Raw genomic sequence first — 18501 nt, forward strand, 5'->3', positions numbered from 1 at the left:
CGCCCGGCCCCTCATTCATCTATGAATTTTAAGAAAAATAATTATTTTAATAATGCCCAGAGACAATAGAGATGCGGTCTTGAAGGACTGGCTCACAACATGAAGCTCACTACAAAGTGTGGTGAGTGCAGTTAGAGAAATAACTACACTGACAACTATGGTGACAATGTTAATGAGTGAGAGTAGAATGCCTGTCTTGAATATAGGTGGTGGGGGGGAAGAGATTGGGGATACTGGTGATTGGAATAGTTGTACTGGTGAAGAGGTGTGTGTTTTTATGACTGAAACCCAACTACAATCATGTTTATAATCAAGGTGCTTAAATAAAAATAATATTAAAAAGATATTTGCTAAATTCAAGTCACTTCTGGAGATAAGAGTGAAGGACAAAAATAAGTAGACATAAAAGAAAAGAACTTGAGTGGTATAATTTCATTAGGTTCATGTATGCCAATATGAGGGTATGAGCCAGTTAAAATGCATATTTCAAAAACTAATAATCTTTATTGTTAATCCTTTTTTCCATTAGCATGATTAAATTATGCTTTTGAAAAATAAAAGACTTTGTTTTGTTTTTTAATTGGGGGAGGTCACTCTGAGATATGTTCAGGGCTTACTCCTGGCTCTCGACACAGAGATCACTCATGACAAGCTTGGAAGATCATACAGAGTGTCAAGGATCAAACCCAGGATTGTCTGCATGCAAGGCAAGCACTTATCTCCTGTAATACTTCTCTGAACCCTCTTCTAATGTTTTATTCCCTACAGACATGTTCGGCACAGCTACTTCACAATTTAGTTCAACAAATGCAAATTGTCTCAAGAGGAAAAATTAAATCTATGACAGAGAAACTTTTTTTTTTGTTTTGTTTTTTTTTGGGCCACACCCGGCGGCGCTCAGGGGTTACTCCTGGCTGTCTGCTCAGAAATAGCTCCTGGCAGGCACGGGGGACCATATGGGACACCGGGATTCGAACCAACCACCTTTGGTCCTGTATCGGCTGTTTGCAAGGCAAACACCGCTGTGCTATCTCTCCGGGCCCGACAGAGAAACTTTTATTGCACCTTAAATTGTTGGTAGTACAGTCTACTACACATTTCCTAGAAAAACCTTTATAGAGCTAATTGAAGGGGGGTCATGGTGAAGGATTTTATAATGAGGCATGAATTAGAGAACCACTAAGTCTTTATTTGACAAGAAAAAAAATCACACTTCATCAAATAGCGAGCTATCAGCTTCACTCTACAGATGAGGGCCGGAAGGACTGGCTCACAATATGAAGCTCACCACAAAGAGTGGTGAGTGCAGTTAGGGAAATAACTACACTAAGAACTAGCATGACAATGTCAATGAGTGAGGGAAGTAGAAAGCCTGTCTCGAATACAGGCAGAGGTGGGAAAAGAGAGGGGAGGCAATGGTGGAAATGAAGGGAGTGTTCTGTTTATGATTGAAACCCAACTACAATCATGCTTGTAATCATGGTGCTTTAATAAAGATTTTATTAAAAAAAATCCTAATGAGATCACAATGATCCTAATGAGAGCTGGGATGTGGCCAATGTAGAGCACTTAACCTTTCAAGTGTGAAGCTCAGGTTTGGTACCTGTAGAAATGGGTTACAAGTTTGTGGTAAGAATCACAAGGACAGTGCTCATTACAATATCAGTCCTTATTCTCACCAATAGTAAGGTCAGGTTGTTCTGGAATTCCTACTAGTCATACTTAACAGGTTAACACCACTGCAATGTCAAACCAATGTCAAAACTGGGTGAATGGTAGGTAATTCCATCATATAATAACGGGTTCCTGTAGAACCTTGACAGATTTGTAGCTTGTAAGTAGAGACTTCTTCCTGGAGTTTGGGAGCATGATAGAGAATGCATTAAGCAGTTCTCAGTACCATCATTATCTCTAAACCAATCTCCGAGGATGGCCTATAGACGTTACTATGTAAATACATAAATACTTAGAAAATTATGATCTACAGTCACTGTTGACAAAGAATATTAGTTGATTTTAAAGTCTAAAACAAGATATATTACACTTATTTTATATAACTATTGTGTGTATATAAGAGGTATATCAGTAGAATAAAAAGAATCTCTTTCCTATCCAACCATTTTCCTCACTTCTTTTAATTTTACTTAGTATTTTTCCTTTGAGTTGACAATAGCTTATCCAAAACCAATAGGTTGTAACATACTAGAAGCAAGCTTAAAAATACATAATAGTTTGGGTCAGAATGATGCACAGCAGGTAGGGCATTTGCCTTGTATGCAGTTGACCCAGATTCAATCCCCAGCATCCCATATGGTTCCAGAACCTGCCAGGAATAATTTATGAGTGCAAAGCCAGGAGTAATCCTTGAGGGCCACCAAATGTGCTTCTCCCAAATCCATTACAATAGGGAAGGATGTACTTGCCTTGCAAAAAGCCCATGTGGTTAGATCTTCAGCACTGCAAACAATCCACTGAATGTTGCCAGGAGAGATCCCCACACAGTATCAGGTGTGATTCTAAAACTATGTGTGTATATATATATATATATATATATATATATATATATATATATATATACATACACATATACATATATATACATGTATAAGCATATATTTTTTCATATATTTTTTCATAGTAGTATCTTAGAGATAGAGATATTATCTTGGTATTCTTTTATAGCATCTTCAATTTTTTTCAATTCTTTAATAAATTTCCCAAAGCAATAAGATTCAAGCCATCAGTTATTATCCTCTTGAAACTGTAATTATTTGCTACAGATCTTGTACAGTTTCTGTGTTGTATTTTGCCTCATTCAAAGACTTCCTTTAGTAATTTTTAAGACATTTTACTTTATTGAAACCATTGTGATTTACAAAGTCTTTCACAGTTGAATTTCAGATATACAGTTAATCAGGGCCATTCTCACCACCATTGTCAACCTACCTCTACCATTGTTCCCAGAGTACCACCACCCTTTGTCCCTGGCCTGCCAATATAACAGGCCCATTTAAATTTAGATAGTTAAGGCTTCTTAATTCTACTGTTTTTTACTTTGGCTTGAATATTTAGTTCTTTATTCTTTTTCCTCCATCAATGCACCTGAAAACACTTGACCCCTGGACCACATTTTTTCTTTTTTCTTTTCTTCTTATTTTATTTATTTATTTATTTATTTATTTATTTATTTATTTATTTTTGGTTTTTGGGTCACACCCGGCAGCACTCAGGAGTTACTTCTGGCTCTGCGCTCAGAAATTGCCCCTGGCAGGCACGGGGGACCATATGATATTCCAACCACGGTCCTTCTGAATGCAAGGCAAACACCTTACCGCTATGCTATCTATTCAGCCCTATCTTTTCTTCTTAATTTTATAAAAAAAATGCATAAATATTAGGTAAAACAAAGTAATCTGTGCCCCAAGGTTCTATAAAAAAGATGGGAGCCCCTATTTAAAAGATTAAAAGAAAATAATAAAAAAGATGAAAGGGTTGGAATTTTTTTTTGTAGGTACAGCAGAAGTTTGGGGATATATATATATAGAAAGAAAGAAAGAAAGAAAGACAGGGGCCCGGAGAGATAGCACAGTGGCATTTGCCTTGCAAGCAGCCGATCCAGGACCATAGGTGGTTGGTTCGAATCCCGGTGTCCCATATGGTCCCCTGTGTCTGCCAGGAGCTATTTCTGAGCAGACAGCCAGGAGTAACCCCTGAGCACTGCTGGGTGTGGCCCAAAAACAAAAAAACAAAAACAAAACAAAACAAACAAAAAAAAAAACACAAAAAAAGAAAGACAAAGCTTTGGCCTCAAAACCTATGAAGCATCCTGCCATAAGATAAACTAAAGGTGCTGGGAGGCTTGGTAGGCCCCCAGCCATCCTTGTCTTTTTCCCCTGACTCCAGGCCTTCCCTGGGTGCCAGCTCAGATGGCCAGAAGTGGGTTCAGGTGGACTCTTAGTGGTCCTCAGGGTCCCCCCTCCCTCCCTACTACAGGGGGGAGGTGTATGGGGAGGAGGGCAGGCAGACATCTGGCTTCCGATTTCGTCCTTGATTCTGGAGACCAGCTCTTGCCAGGTATATGGTTTTTCTTCCCTGGACTTCAGTCTTTCCCTGGGCACCAGTCTAGGTGGACTCTATAGGGGTCAATAGGCTTTCCCCCATCTCTCCCTACACTAATGGGAATGTGCTCTGGAAGGAGTGAGGCTGTTGTAGCACTGGTTTAAATTGGGACAGTCAGTGGAAATTTTTTCTCTTTGTTTTCATATTGATAGTATTGTGTGCATATATTCTATATATCCATAATATCCATCTTGTATTGGGACCTTGATACTGCCCTACAAAGCTCATTTCTAATATTTTACTGCCTCAGTCCCAACCCTTACTTCCCCCCATCCTCCCATGTAGGTGCAGCTAATGACATGAAGCTCACCACATAGAATGATATGTGCAGTTAGAGAAATAACTACACTGAAAACTATCATAACAATGTGAATGAATGAGGGAAAAAGAAAGCCTGTCTCGAGTACAGGTGTGGGTGCGGTGGAGAGTAGGTAGATCTGGGAAATTGGTGGTGGGAATCCTGCACTGGTGAAGGGGGGTGTTCTTTACATGACTGTAATCATACAACTACAATTATATTTGTAATCATGGTGCTTAAATAAAGATAATTAAAAAAAAGATAAACTAAAGGCTAACCCAGGAAAAGGTCTCCTCAATCACAGTGTCGCAGTCAGAATTGTCGTAGTCAGGTTTCTGTAATTAGAAATGTTAGTTTTTAATGAGAATATATGAGGGAAATAGAAAGCCTGTCTAGAGTACAGGCGGGAGTAGGGTGAAGAGGAGGGAGATTTGGGACATTGGAGATGGGAATGTTGCACTGGTGATGGGTGATGTTCTTTACATGACTGAAACCTAAACACAATCATGTATGTAATCAAGGTGTTTAAATTAAAAAAATATATATATATTAAAAAAAGAAATGTTAGTTTTTGCACAGGTTATATGTTGAAGTCAGGGTGTCACAGAGTACCTTCTGTTTTCTTTTCTGTGTGTGTGTGTGTGTGTGTGTGTCTTCTGTTTTCATCTCCCAATTAGGTGGCGATGCAGGGAAACTCACCCTGAAAAGCAAGTTGTTGCTATTTCCAAGTCATCAGAATGTCATATGAACCCACTCTGGAGCAAGTCGGTGCCAGAGTAGCATTAGGGCCTTTCCTGGTAGAAGTTTGATTCTGGGTGCTGGTGCAGAAAACCATGCCAGTTCCAAAGATGAGATCCAAGATTTGAGGGTGAATGACTGATGTCTGATTGACTGCAGCCCAAGTCAAGTCACTGTGACAAATATATATATATATATTTTTTTTGTTTTTTGTTTTTTGTTTTTGGGCCACACCCGGCAGTGCTCAGTGGTTACTCCAGGCTACCTGCTCAGAAATAGCTCCTAGCAGGCACGGGGGACCACATGGAATGCCGGGATTCGAACCAACCCCTTAGGTTCTGGAGCGGCTGCTTGCAAGGCCAACGCCGCTGTGCTATCTCCCCGGCCCCAACTGTGACAAATATTAAGGATGAAAGGCTATCTGCAATATAAAATTTATGAGTTCCTATCCATATTAAATAGGAACTTCTTTTTTTTTTTTTGTTTTGTTTTGTTTTTGGGCCACACCGGGCAGTGCTCAGGGGTCACTCCTGGCTGTCTGCTCAGAAATAGCTCCTGGCAGGCATGGGGGACCATATGGGACACCGGGATTCGAATCAACCACCTTTGGTCCTGGATCGGCTGCTTGCAAGGCAAATGCCGCTGTGCTATCTCTCTGGGCCCAGGAACTTCTTTCTATATATAAGATTTCCCATGTAACTATGCAAAAAGGAACAATGCTACATGATACTACTAGTGAGTATGGGGATAAAAATAACAAAGTAAACAATTCCTACAACCTGACTCTAATATAAACTCAGAACCCAAGAGAAACTTATCTACTAGAATTTTTTACCAACCAAATCCAAAAAAGAATGGGGAAAACTACATCTACATTAATTTCTTTAATACTTTTAAAGAGTTTTCCCCAATTACTCTGCAAATTTTTGTGTTTTTTTGCTTATTATATACTTTTATTTGAATTAATATCTGAAACATTATGGAATATTCAATGTAAATAATGAATAAATAATGCTGCAGTTTAGAGGTTATTGTTAGAATTATATTAAACTTAAGATACTTGAGAGGCAATTCTTATATAAGTTTGCCCACTGTTTTGTTTTGTTCTTTTCTTTGTGATCTGTTCAATAAGGAATTCTGGGGGCCGGGAAGGTGGCGCTAGAGGTGAGGTGTCTGCCTTACAAGTGCTAGCATAGGACGGACAGCGATTCAATCCCCCGGCATCCCATATGGTCCCCCCAAGCCAGGGGCGATTTCTGAGCACATAGCCAGGAGTAACTCCTGAGCGTCAAATGGGTGTGGCCCAAAAACCAAAATAAAATAAAATAAAATAAAATAAAATAAGGAATTCTGGTAGAAGAGCTCAGTTTAGAGCTTATGTTAGAACCAAGTTACAGGGATTGTTGAACTTGTTCCCTCGACCCCCATATACACCAATTGTGGCATTGTTCCTCTTTTGCCCAGGCACATTAAAATGGGAAAGTATTACACATACAAACAAGTTCTTATTTAACAGAGATACGAACATACAAATCTTGTAATGCAGTGGGGCATACACCCTGAAATTGTCATAATGACCTGGCTCAGGCCTCAGAACAACGGGCATTGTCCATTCACCCCTGAACCATGAATACCATCTATGGATACAACCAAGGTTGTCTATAACATCACCCAGAAGCAATCCTCTACCACGGAATACCCTACTGCTCCCCTGACATCAACTTACTCCAAAGAGGGTTCCCTTAACACCTAGAAGACTTAACAGCAGCAACAACAACCTGCTTTCAGGGCTGGGCTCTCTGCATTGCTCTCTAACTGTGAGGTAAAACTAGAGGACGCTCCACATCATCCTGACTTCAGTGTAGGATATGCACAGAATCCAGGATCTTTAACTACAGAAACCTGACATCAACAACAGCAATTGTGTGAAAATTTTTTTTACTGGGACCACAGCGAATGACTCTGGGGTTGGACAACCTAGAATGCTTGGAGCTCAGAGCTGGTCTTCTGTCAGGAAACTGCAGGGGTAATGTCTCCTTGTATTTAGGCAAAGGCTTTTCCTTTCCATTTCCCCCATATTTTGCTGGGCCTATGCAAACAACAACAATTGCCACTCTAACACCGTTTTTAATATTCTTAGAACTATGGTTATAGTTCAGAGCACTGATCATGACCCTTGCCCCCTCCCCATATAGTCAAAGAAACTTGAATTCAAGTGTATTGAATTTCTACCAAAAAAAGGAAGGTATAAACCAGTGAAAAGAAGTAATAATTTAAATGTGCTATTTGCATAGCCAAAAGATCCACTCCCAGATGGAAAAATCACTGTCAGTGCCAATGAAGAGATGGTACATTCACTGTATAATTTGGAAATCAGCAGACTGAAACTAACAATAAAGCTTTTCATGGAAATCTTTGGGACTGAATTTCTGTGCATTTTTCAGGCCTACAGTGGAAATAATATGAGAAAGAGAAAGGCCTATTGTGATAAGTGTACCTGAGCTTTACTGAATGTCTTTAATATAAAAGTGAAAAACTGGTTCAAAGCTAAGAAACACATTAATGAAATCTAGTATTAGCTTCATGGATTCTTTTTATAGAAATGCTACCTGGAATTCAAAAGGTTTTTCAATGGTGATGGGAAAATTCCCAGTTGGAATTATGGAGAATGGGTTCACTGTACTAGTTAACTGGGGAAAGGGGTGAAAACTGTCGATTCTCTCCTCATCAGTCTGGCTATCTTCAGAATCAATCTTATTTGGATAATATTTGAAGCATTCATATATATTATGTTCAATACACATGCCATTGATAAAATAGTGGCATTTTTTTGTAATTTTTGTATTTTACCTGGATTGCAACTTGTCTGCATGTTTCATACTTTAAAATAGTCAATTTCTCTCATCCCTTTTTCCTCTGGCTGAGGCAGAGAAGTAGTAGAATGTTGCTTAGGTTTCTCCTGGGGGGGGGGGGGTCTTTATTCTTACTATCTTTCAACCTTAAATTATCAGATATGTTTAATGCTTTTTGGATTAATGGATACAAGCTAAGTCAAAGAAATTCAAGCTTATCTCAGATATAATACTATATCTTAATAGCTTGGTTGCTGTTAATTTTATCTACTGATCTCCCTTTTTCTCTCCCTAAGTTCATTGGCACTTGTGTTTCTCTCCTTGAATAAAAACACCAGAAATCTGCAGCTGACTCCAGTTGCAAAGACATCAGCAAAGAGGCCCTAAGACCAAGAAAATGGTGACGCTTTTCCTTGTCTGTTCATGTTTCACTTTTCTTCCTCCTTATAAGTTGGCTGGGTTTTCTTCATACCATATAAATAGCAAGCTGGATTGTTTTTATCCTTACCACTTGCTTTGTTTCCTGTGGGCCACTCACTGATCCTGATTATGAGCAACAGTAAGTTCCAACAAACTGCCCAGTGGCTCCTACAATATCTTAAATGAGACCTGAAAAGGAAAACAGGGTGACACATTTTCTTCACACACCGTGGCAGAATTTTCTCTCTCAGGAGAATTAAGTTAATGATACAGTGAAGATCATTTTAACTTTTTTCTAACTCTCTTTGAGGTATTACAATCACACAGACTTTCTCTAGATGATCTACGAACTAACAGTCTACACACATGGCTTGTTGACATAAAACCAGAATTTTTTAAATGTAAGAATAGCTATTATTCTAACTTGCTGGCAATGGGAAAATACTTGAGACTTAATATGAATGTAAAATATAGAATACTATGTGTATTGATTTTATGTGTGTAAATATTTTCTATATTCATTTGTGAGAAAAGACAATTATTTAGAGATGAAATCTTTTCCAAATTGAGAAGACAGTATATTTTTATCATGTATTAAGTTAAAATGGTCAAATAAAAATGATCAGGTTATATAGTAGAGTGGGCAGGGTGCTTGCCTCACATGTGGCTGATCCACATGCGATTTTGATCCAGGATCGATTCCAGGCAACACATACGGCTGTCTGAGCTCTGAAAGGGGTGATTCTTAAGTAAGTCCTAAGCACTGCCTATTTCTCCCAAAATAAAAAAAAATATTAGAAGCAAATAATTTTATAGCAGATATATTAAAAATTATTTCTTTTTGGGCCTCATGAGCATTATTGGGGGTCATTGGGGGAAATCATGCAATGCCAAAGATTGAACCTGGGCCCCATAAACGGAAGGCATGTGCTTCACTCTGAGGTATCTCCTCAGACCCAACAGATATTTTTGGGAGGGTTGGGTTTTTGGGTTATACCTGGTAGCGCTCAGGGTTACTCCTGGCTGAGCTCAGGAATTGCTCCTGGTAGGCTTGGGAGACCATCTGGGACGCCAGGGACGAACCCAAGTTTATCCCAGGTTGGCCACGTGCAAGGCAAATGCTCTACTGCTATAGCTCTGGCCCCAGAAATTTAAAAACAAAATATCTAAGGTAATTATTGCTAAGAATCTATCTAACTAGATTATCACTGTGCATGTAAACTAAGATAAAATCAACTGTAGGGGTTGGAGCAATAGTAGAACAGGTAGAGTGTTTGCCTTGTACGTGACCTACACAGTTCAATCCTGGCCTTCCCATATGGGCCCAGAGCCTACCAGGAGTAAATCCAGAATGCTGAGCCAGGAGTAACCTCTGAGCACTGTTGGATGTGGTCCAAGACAAAACAGACAAAAAAAAAAATCAACTGCATTTATAAAAAGAAAATTATTAATTATCCCTAAGTGTTGTTATTTATTTATTTATTTACTTACTTACTTTTGGCAATACCCAGCAATGCCCAAGGGCTACTCCTGGCTCTGCACTCAGAAATCACCCTTGGCAGGCTCGGGGGACCATATGGAATACTGGGGATTGATTCAGGGTAGGCCTTGTGCAAGGCAAAAACCCTACCTACTGTTCTATCACTCTGTTCCACCTCTACCTATGTTTACAAGATAAAAAAAATCACTTTGACACAGACTGTGTGGTGCATATATGTAAAAATTATATGAACACTTTTTTTGTTGTGGAAATCAACATGACCAATTTCATATTTGCTTTGGCCATGTTTGTGTACATCAGTGCTTCTCAATTATTTTCTGTCATACCCCCAGGAAGAGAAAAACATTTTTTGCGCCCCTCACGTGACTGTAAATAGTACCTTTAAAAAAAAAACTTTAACCTGAAAAACAAAAATATATAAAATAATTTGAGCTGATTTTTTAATCAGAGGTGATGTCTGGATTAATGGCTACAATGAGCACGTTTTGCAATGCATAGCTTTTCGAAGCGGGGTTTGAAGCAGGACACAGCAACTCTCAGCTCCAGAGACATAGAGACATAAACACAGGGCTTAGCTTGTTATGACAGTGTTTGCTGAGGTCAAACAGGCCCCCCTTTATGAAGCCTTGCACTCTCTCTGGGGGGCGTGCCCCATTATTTGAGAAGTACTGGTATATATACATATAGAAGTTCGTTGGAGTGGTGGCGCAGCGTTATGGCTTTTGCCTTGCATGCATCTGACCTAGGATGGACTGTGGTTGGATTCTCATATGGCCCCCCAAGCCAGGAGTGATTTCTGAGCGCATAGCTAGGAGTAACCCCTGAGCATCACCGGGTGTGGCCCAAAATAAAATAAAAATGAAATGCAATAATTGAAATGAAATAAAAGTTATAAATGTATATAATCCTAATGCCCGCAGGTGTAAAATTGTGGTTTCTGATATCTTAACATTTCCAATAAATGCAAAATATAAACAGCTACCAATAAATGAGCAAATAATTGTTAGGGTTTATGGTTGTCATGGTTCTCCTGTGGTAGAAGAAAAACAAATGAAAAACTAGAAAATGTTGAAAATATGGGGACTGTAAACTTTGATGAAGAAGAATATCATCTAGTGCTGGGGAAAAATATAAGAATCTGAAGTATTTTGTAAATTGTATTCTTAATCCAGAGATCTGGAGCACTTGTGTTTTCATCAAATAAAAGTGGTGGATGATAACACATATATATCCAGAGAGACAGATTTATGTAATTTTTTTTTGCAGTGCCAGGGTTCAAACCTGAGTCTCATACATACTGGCATACACTATAACCCCAGCTGGAGATATTTTGGGGGAAAGAAAGAAAAGGTAGAAGTACAGCATGAAAGGAAACTGTATGTCATGCTAAGTCAAGCAAGTCAGGATAAAGAAACACTAGATGATCTCAGTCACTTATAGGTAGGAAATAAAAAAAAAAGCGCAAGGTAATAACAGACAATAGTCTGCAGACTCTAAGCACAGAACTCGTTACCTATGGGGAGGTGGGTTAAAGGGAAGGACCTTACTAACTTTGAGAAAGGGTCCCTGGTACCATGGCATTGGGATTAATCTGGTAACATTATAATCCTAGAATAGAAACATTTAACAGTCTTTAAACAAAAGTTACCTCAAAAAAAAAAAAATATATATATATATAATTTATTAAGAGCAAATTTACTTAAGAGAAGTGACCCAACTGTAGAGATTAACTAATGTTAACTCACATTAAATCTGAGCAAGCAGCTTAGTTATCATTAAATAAATGGTAAATTGGAAGAGAAAGTGCTTAGATGTATAGGTATTACTATTACCCAAATCAGACATAGTGCTGGAGGGATATGCTGTTACTTACCCTTGTTTCTACCAAAACCAAAAAAAAAAAAAAAAAAAAAAAGAATACTTTTTTGTGGATGTGTTTAGTGGTTTAGAAGGACCATAAGGGTCTACCCCTAGCCCTGCCATATACTATAAGGGGGTCACAGGTGAGAAATGAGGTAAGGTCTGTGTGTGGGAGTGTGCAGGAAAAAATAAAAATCTGATGAGGACCATAGTTGTAAAGGTTGAGAAACCCTAGTCAGACATTGTAAATAGTTCCATTTGCATTTGAACAAATCCTGCCTCTTTCACCAGGAATGTCTCAACTGAAAATCTACCTGTCCTGTTTTTCCCCACACATCTAGGTCAGGAACCTGCAAAAATTTCATTGAGACTTAAAACCTTCACTGAAAAAAACTCCTCATAAAATATTAAACAAATGCAATTTAATGTGTATCCAGTAAGCAGTTTTTAATTTTCAGACCAACTAGAGCACATAGGTACTTTGATGGTCACCTAACAGTTGAAGAAACTATTTAAGGAAGATTTAGGAAGATAAAAAGGTTTATCTAAGACCACAAAATCAGTTTTTAAGAACTGCCTTATTTAAACTTGATGTTATTTAATTCTAAAGTATCTTACCAATGGAATGCACTCCCAATGACCACCTTTTAAATTTAAATTAATTTTTAATCAAGTTACACCTAGTTAAGACATCAAATAATACTGTTAGACTTAGTGAAACACAGCAGTGCTCCCAGCTTTCTTCTACTGTCCTCAATTTTCCTTTCATAAGTGACAACCGCTTTAATTGCTTATTGTACATTCTTCTGAATAACTTTATTTATAATGTATTAAGTTGACCTTCCTATATTTCAGACTTTGATTGGTTCTATCTAAAGGGGGATGCTTCTCCCCCCATTACACAACACTTCTTTCCCTCTTCAATGTCCCAAAAGTTACATACTTTTGTTTTTACGCTATACAATGTTTCTATATTAATGATAAATGACTTTGGCAACTATTATTCACAAGTTCAGGTATCCAATGCAGTCTGGGAAACTTCTGTTTTTCTTGGGGTTCCTAAGTGCCTCAACCTTCATCTCCTGACTCTCAAAACCACTAATATTCTTTTGTTCCTCTAACTTAAACTTATCAGCGCAATAATTCCTTTTTTGGGAGGTGGGGAGGAGAGAAATTTCACCTTAATGTTTCATCTATGTATATTTCTTGCTACATTCATTTTTCTCCTCTTCATATATATATATATATATATTAGCAACTTTACAGTGCAAGCCTAGGTGCTACCCTCAATCTCCCAAAAAGCACTGTAATTCCTAACTTTTCCATGCTGTAGAACAGCAATGCATTACATTTTCCCTCCTCATTCTTCTCAACATCCTCTCTCGTAACAAACTGTTCTTTCAAACTCGGAAGGCTAAACTATTTGCATCATTTCCCATTTGAAAGATGAAAATCATAAACAGCATTTACAATTGGTATGATTATCTACAAGTTATGCACCAAAGAGCCCAACGCTTTTGTTTGTGATTTGGATTCCCCTTCTTTGACTCCAAGGGTTTAGTCCACTTCCTTAACATTCCAACCCTTCTGTTCAAAATTGGTGTGAAGCATGCAGTTCCTGTATAGATTCTGTCTTCAAAGTGTCTGCTGGCTATTGCCCTTTTCTGGAGATGGACGCGATCGCCTTAAGATCTTCATTTTCTTCCTCTTAAATATTATGCTCACAATCCAATCTTCTCCCAAATCATTTCATTCTTTTCACTTGCATCTTGGGCTTGCCCAAGAAACACGTATTGCGACTTAATAAAACAGAACCTCATCCCATCGGCCTCGTTGATGTCTGAAAGACTTGCAGCGCCTTTAAAATATAACCCCAGGGTGGTGACAAAGTCAAGTCCATTCCCCACAAGTCTGCGTAACGAATGGCTCTAGCTTAGTCCAGGCCCAGCTGGCAAGTCCAAAGACGAGGGAAACTGCCCAGGCGCGGGTGGGGAGGTGGGTTGTTTCCGTGATTGCGCACGCGCATGCGCGAACTCTGAAGATCTCGGAGACCGCGGGCTCCCAGCAGCCACAGCCGCTCCGCCGCAAGGCCTCTTGGGAGTCAGCCATCATGCCGGACCGGCCGCCATAAAAAAAAAAAAAAAACGGACCGCTAAAAGTGTACCTGTAAGCGGATGTTGAGGATCACGGAGCCCGCGATGTAGAAGTACGGGAAATTCATGCGCAGCTGCCAGGCCAGTTCGAAGAAGGCGAGCAGGGTGCGGGAGAGCCCCTTTGCAGAAAGACGCTGTAGGAGCTGGAGGCGGCGAGCGGGCTCGGAAGCCCTGAGGGCCAGGGAACACGGCACCGCCGCGACGGACATGGAGCCGGTGTGGTTGCTCGCCCAGGGGCTCGGGCCAAAGGTCATCGGGCCTCGCCGAGGAGGGGGCGGGGAGCCGAGCGCTCGACCGGCTCAGACCTGCTTGCGCCGGCGCCTCAGCGTCTTCAGCGGCGGCTCCGAGCCTCGGGCGGCGCGCGCGCTCCGCTCCGCCCCTTCCTGTCCGTTACTCGGGCTGCTGTTCTGGCTTCAAGGGCTGACACGTGGGGGGGGCATTGCACCTGTCAGCCTGCACAAAAATGCTAGGGGCTTGCCTTTTCTTTTCTTTCTTTCTTCCTTTCTTCTTCTTCTTCTTCTTCTTCCTTCCTTCCTTCCTTCCTTCCTTCCTTCCTTCCTCCTTCCTTCCTTCCTTCCTCCTTCCTCCTTTCTTTCTTTCTTTCTTTCTTTCTTTTCTTTCTTTCTTTTCTTCTTTCTTTCTTTCTTTCTTTCTTCTTTCCTTTCTTTCTTTCTTTCTCTTTCTTTTCTTTCCTTTTCTTTCTTTCTTTCTTCTTTCTTTCTTTTCTTTCTTTCTTTCTTCTCTTTCTTTCTTTCTTTCTTTTCTTTCTTTCTTTCTCATCTTTTCTTTCCTTCCCTTCCTTCCTTCTTTCTTTCTTTCTTTCTTTCTTTCTTTCTTTCTTTTCTTTCTTTCTTTCTTTCTTTCTTCCTTCCTTCCTTCCTTCCTTCACTTCCTTTCTTTCCTTTCTTTCTTTCCTTTCTTTCTTTTTTCCCTTCCTTCCTCTCTTTTCTCTTCTTGTTTTTGCATTCATTTTAGTTTTTGATTTTTTTTTTTTGGTTTCTTTGTAGCTGATGGTTTTGGTTTTTGTTTTACTTTTTTGTTTCCTAATCCTTTTTGTACTTTTTTTATTACTCCCTTATTGGTTTTCTGTTTTTATTTTTGCCTTGTCTCGTTTTTATTTTTGTTTTGTTACTTTTTTTCCTTCTTTTTTCTTCTTTACCCTTTCTTCTTTCAAAGGGATACTTACAGCACCTAGACGGACTCCCTCTCATTTCCCTCTTATATCACCAATTGAGACACGTTACTTGGAATCATCTTGATCAACATAATTGGAGGGAGGAAAATGTATTGTATCAAGACCAGACAGTTAGTTGTATGTCCATTTAGTGGAAATAAAAAGTTATCATACTTAAACACTAAACCCAAAGCCAATGACAACAGAATCGAAACCCAATCTAAAACAATCTAGACACAGAGAGGACCTCTTATACTAGCAGCCGGGGGGGGGGGTCAAAAGGGGGGGATATGGGATGCATGCTGGGAATGGGTGGAGGGAGGACAACACTGGTGGTGGGAATACCCTTCATTCATTACTACTATGTGCCTTAAACATTACTGTGAAAGATTTGTAATTCACTTTGTCCACAATAAAAAAAAATTGAGACAAAAAATGCTAGGAGCAGATGCACATTAAAGTGAAGAAAGGAAGCCAAGCTCAGAATGAGAACGAGGTTAAATTTGATGCAAGATGCAGCAGCTTCCAAAATCCTGTCTTTAACATGGCATTTATTTGTAGGAAACATGACCTGGATAGTAGCCAGGCATCTTTGCTTACCCTTCCTTTTTTTTTTTTTTTTTTGATTTTGTATGGTATTTGCTCCAAAATTCGAGCAAGGCAATTGTTTTGCATCAGTTTGGCCTAAAGTTTCTGTTTCTTTAACAATAGAATCATAAAAGGATTTCCGTCTGAATTAATTAGGGTTTCCTGGGTATTTTGTTGTGACCAAGTGCACATTTTGTAAGCACATATCATTTTCATTGCTTTTAGGACATAGTATTTCCTACTCGTACAAAAATGATGAAGAAGCCAGGTTAGGAATGGAAATTTTGGGGGAGTGAAACATTTGCTAATATGAGGAGGGAGGTAGGGAGAAGAGGAGATAGAAGAGGAGAGAGTGGAAACATCTTCTACTCCATGAATACTCTTAGGGAATCATAAGTATTCATAATCTTTTTGGCATATGAATAGTGTACATTTTTATGACCTCTAATCTCAGTTTTACTGGCAAGCACTCAAGTTTTTTCTATAGAACACGTTCTACCTCCGTAGAATATTTGTCTGGCTTCAGATCAACCTTCAGGTTGCAGTCTGCTTCAGAAAAATCATTGTTTAGATACCTCAGCCTCTGTTGAATGAATATTATTTTTCAAAGCACATTTAAGTATTGTAGAGGACTTGTTTTTCTTCACAGTCAACAGGGCAAGACTGATACCAGTGACATGTCATTGTGAAGTTTGTAGAAATTAAGTGTTCCTGGCTAGACTTACCTTTTTCTTTTCTGTACCAATACCACCTCAGCATTTAGAAAGCCCTGTATTATAACTTCTAAAGTATGGTATTGAGACTGAATAAATTGTGAGACATGATTAACTTGAGAGCAAGGTTTATAGTTTCAGTACATGCTAGTACAGTTTATCTAAAAGTTGAAAGAATAATAGAGATATACATGTTCACTGAAGTCAAGTCTATTAAATATCCCATTTGTAGCTATACTGTCTTACTTTCATCCACCATGCCTCTATACACTTTCCCTTGAACATCCAGACTCAATGTTGGTTGAATCCATGAAAATGTTTTAATTTTAAGCCCCTGGAGAAAGTTATAACTATAAGATGACCAGGTTGATGCTCTATTTTAAAGGTAAAGAATAGGCAAAGTAACAGTAATGCTTAGAGTTGAAGGGGTTTGATTAAACAGATAGTGAATGGAGACTTTAATGTTTAGACTTGAGTGACTGAACCATGTATTTCCGTTATTTCAACTCTCAGTTTAGTGTTTTTTAGTGATGACACTTTGGAGAATATTTTAGTAGGAAACTTTTATTGAAGTATCACATAACCCAAGCTTTATAAAGAGCTAACATAAAAACTGGGCCTGTCTCTAAAGCACTCAAAGTATTCAAAGCTTGAAATGGTTAAAATAAACACACTTAAGTAAACAACTCCCCTGCAGCAGATTCTGTTAAAATACATTGAAATGAATTCATAAAAGTTATTTCAGTTTAAAAGCCTTAAAAATCAGTTATCTCAATTCTATAATAAAGGAGAGTGTCTTGGACTTTATGCTGCCATTTCTTTAGTACTTCACCTTTTTTTTTTATTAAATTTGGTCGAAAATAAAATTTTCTGAAGAAGAGACAAAATACAAACATGGAAAAGTTTAAGATAAGCAATGGATACCATATAGGCCAATTTTCAACGTTTGGAAAGAATTTTCTAATCTATGTGTTCTAATAAGTAATAAATGCATTCAAAATTTAAGGATTGGGGGCCCGGAGCAGTGGTGCAAGGGGTAAGGAGTAAGGGGTAAGGCGCAAGGTGGGCAAGGGCTAGCCTTACCTGCGCCAGCTTAGGACGAACTGTGGTTCGAGCCCCTGGCATCCCATATAATCCCCCAAGCCAGGAGTGATTTCTGAGTGCATAGCCATGAGTAACCTGAGTGATACTGGGTGTAACCCAAAACCAAAAAAAATAAAAAAATTAAAAATAATTAAGGATTGGGTCTAAATGGTCCAAGTTTATACATAAGTAAAACATTGTAAATCTGGTCTGGAGAACATTTGCTTTGTATACAGCTGGCCTGAGTTTGATCCCTGGCATCCCATATGGTCCTCCGAACCTGCCAGGAGTGATTTCTGAGTTCTGCAGAGCCAGGAGTAAGCCCTGAGTGCCGCTGGATGTAAGCACTACCCCAAAACATTGCAGATGAGTGAGACATGCTAACTAATTGAATTCAGACTTTGACTCACATGTAGAAATAAATTAGTGGAAATGATGATACAAGCTTGATAAAACTGGAAGGAAAGAAAGAGCTTGTATTAGGTATACCAATGAATATGTTTCATAGCAACATGACTATTTCTAGATCAAGACTGTTCAGATATCAAATGTGTCATAATCTGCAAATTATTAACTTCAGGGATTAAGAATTTTCCTTCTTGGTCCTTAAACAAATATCTGACACATGCCTTGTATCTAGATGCTAGATTTCAGACCTTTAAGACTTTGTTACTCCTTTAAAAGCTGCCATCATGTCGTCCTCCCCCCACTCCTGTTCCCAGCATGCATTGCATCCCTCTTCCTGACTCTTCTCAGATGTCACTCTGGCAGTGCTAGGGAGCAAGCACCATATGCATGTATATAAATGTAAATGACTGTTGACTGTAAAAAAAACATGGTGTAAAATGTGTAAAAAATAAAATATCTGAATAACTAATCTTTTTTGGGCAGGGACCAAACCCAAAGGTGCTCAGGGATTTCTCTTTGCAATCAGAAATCACTTCTGGCAGGCTCAGGGGACATATGAGATGCTTGGAAGAGAACTGGGGCCAGCCGTGTGCA

At 39.0% G+C, this 18501-nt stretch overlaps 1 protein-coding gene across 1 annotated transcript; it reads right to left on the reverse strand.

The window, feature by feature from the left end:
* Positions 1-13841: 13841 nt before the first annotated feature.
* Positions 13842-14283, reverse strand: SMIM10L1 (small integral membrane protein 10 like 1). The gene has a single exon (XM_049783339.1). The coding sequence runs from the start codon at positions 14193-14195 to the stop codon at positions 13941-13943; it is 255 nt and encodes an 84-aa protein (XP_049639296.1). The 5' UTR covers positions 14196-14283; the 3' UTR covers positions 13842-13940.
* Between the last annotated feature and the right edge of the window lie 4218 nt (positions 14284-18501).

This window comes from Suncus etruscus, chromosome 11, assembly GCF_024139225.1.
Source record: "Suncus etruscus isolate mSunEtr1 chromosome 11, mSunEtr1.pri.cur, whole genome shotgun sequence".
Taxonomy (NCBI): domain Eukaryota; kingdom Metazoa; phylum Chordata; class Mammalia; order Eulipotyphla; family Soricidae; genus Suncus; species Suncus etruscus.

Bases quoted from the DNA above. Each gene is read 5' to 3' on its own strand.
- SMIM10L1 (XM_049783339.1), bottom strand. From the start codon at position 14,195: ATGACCTTTGGCCCGAGCCCCTGGGCGAGCAACCACACCGGCTCCATG.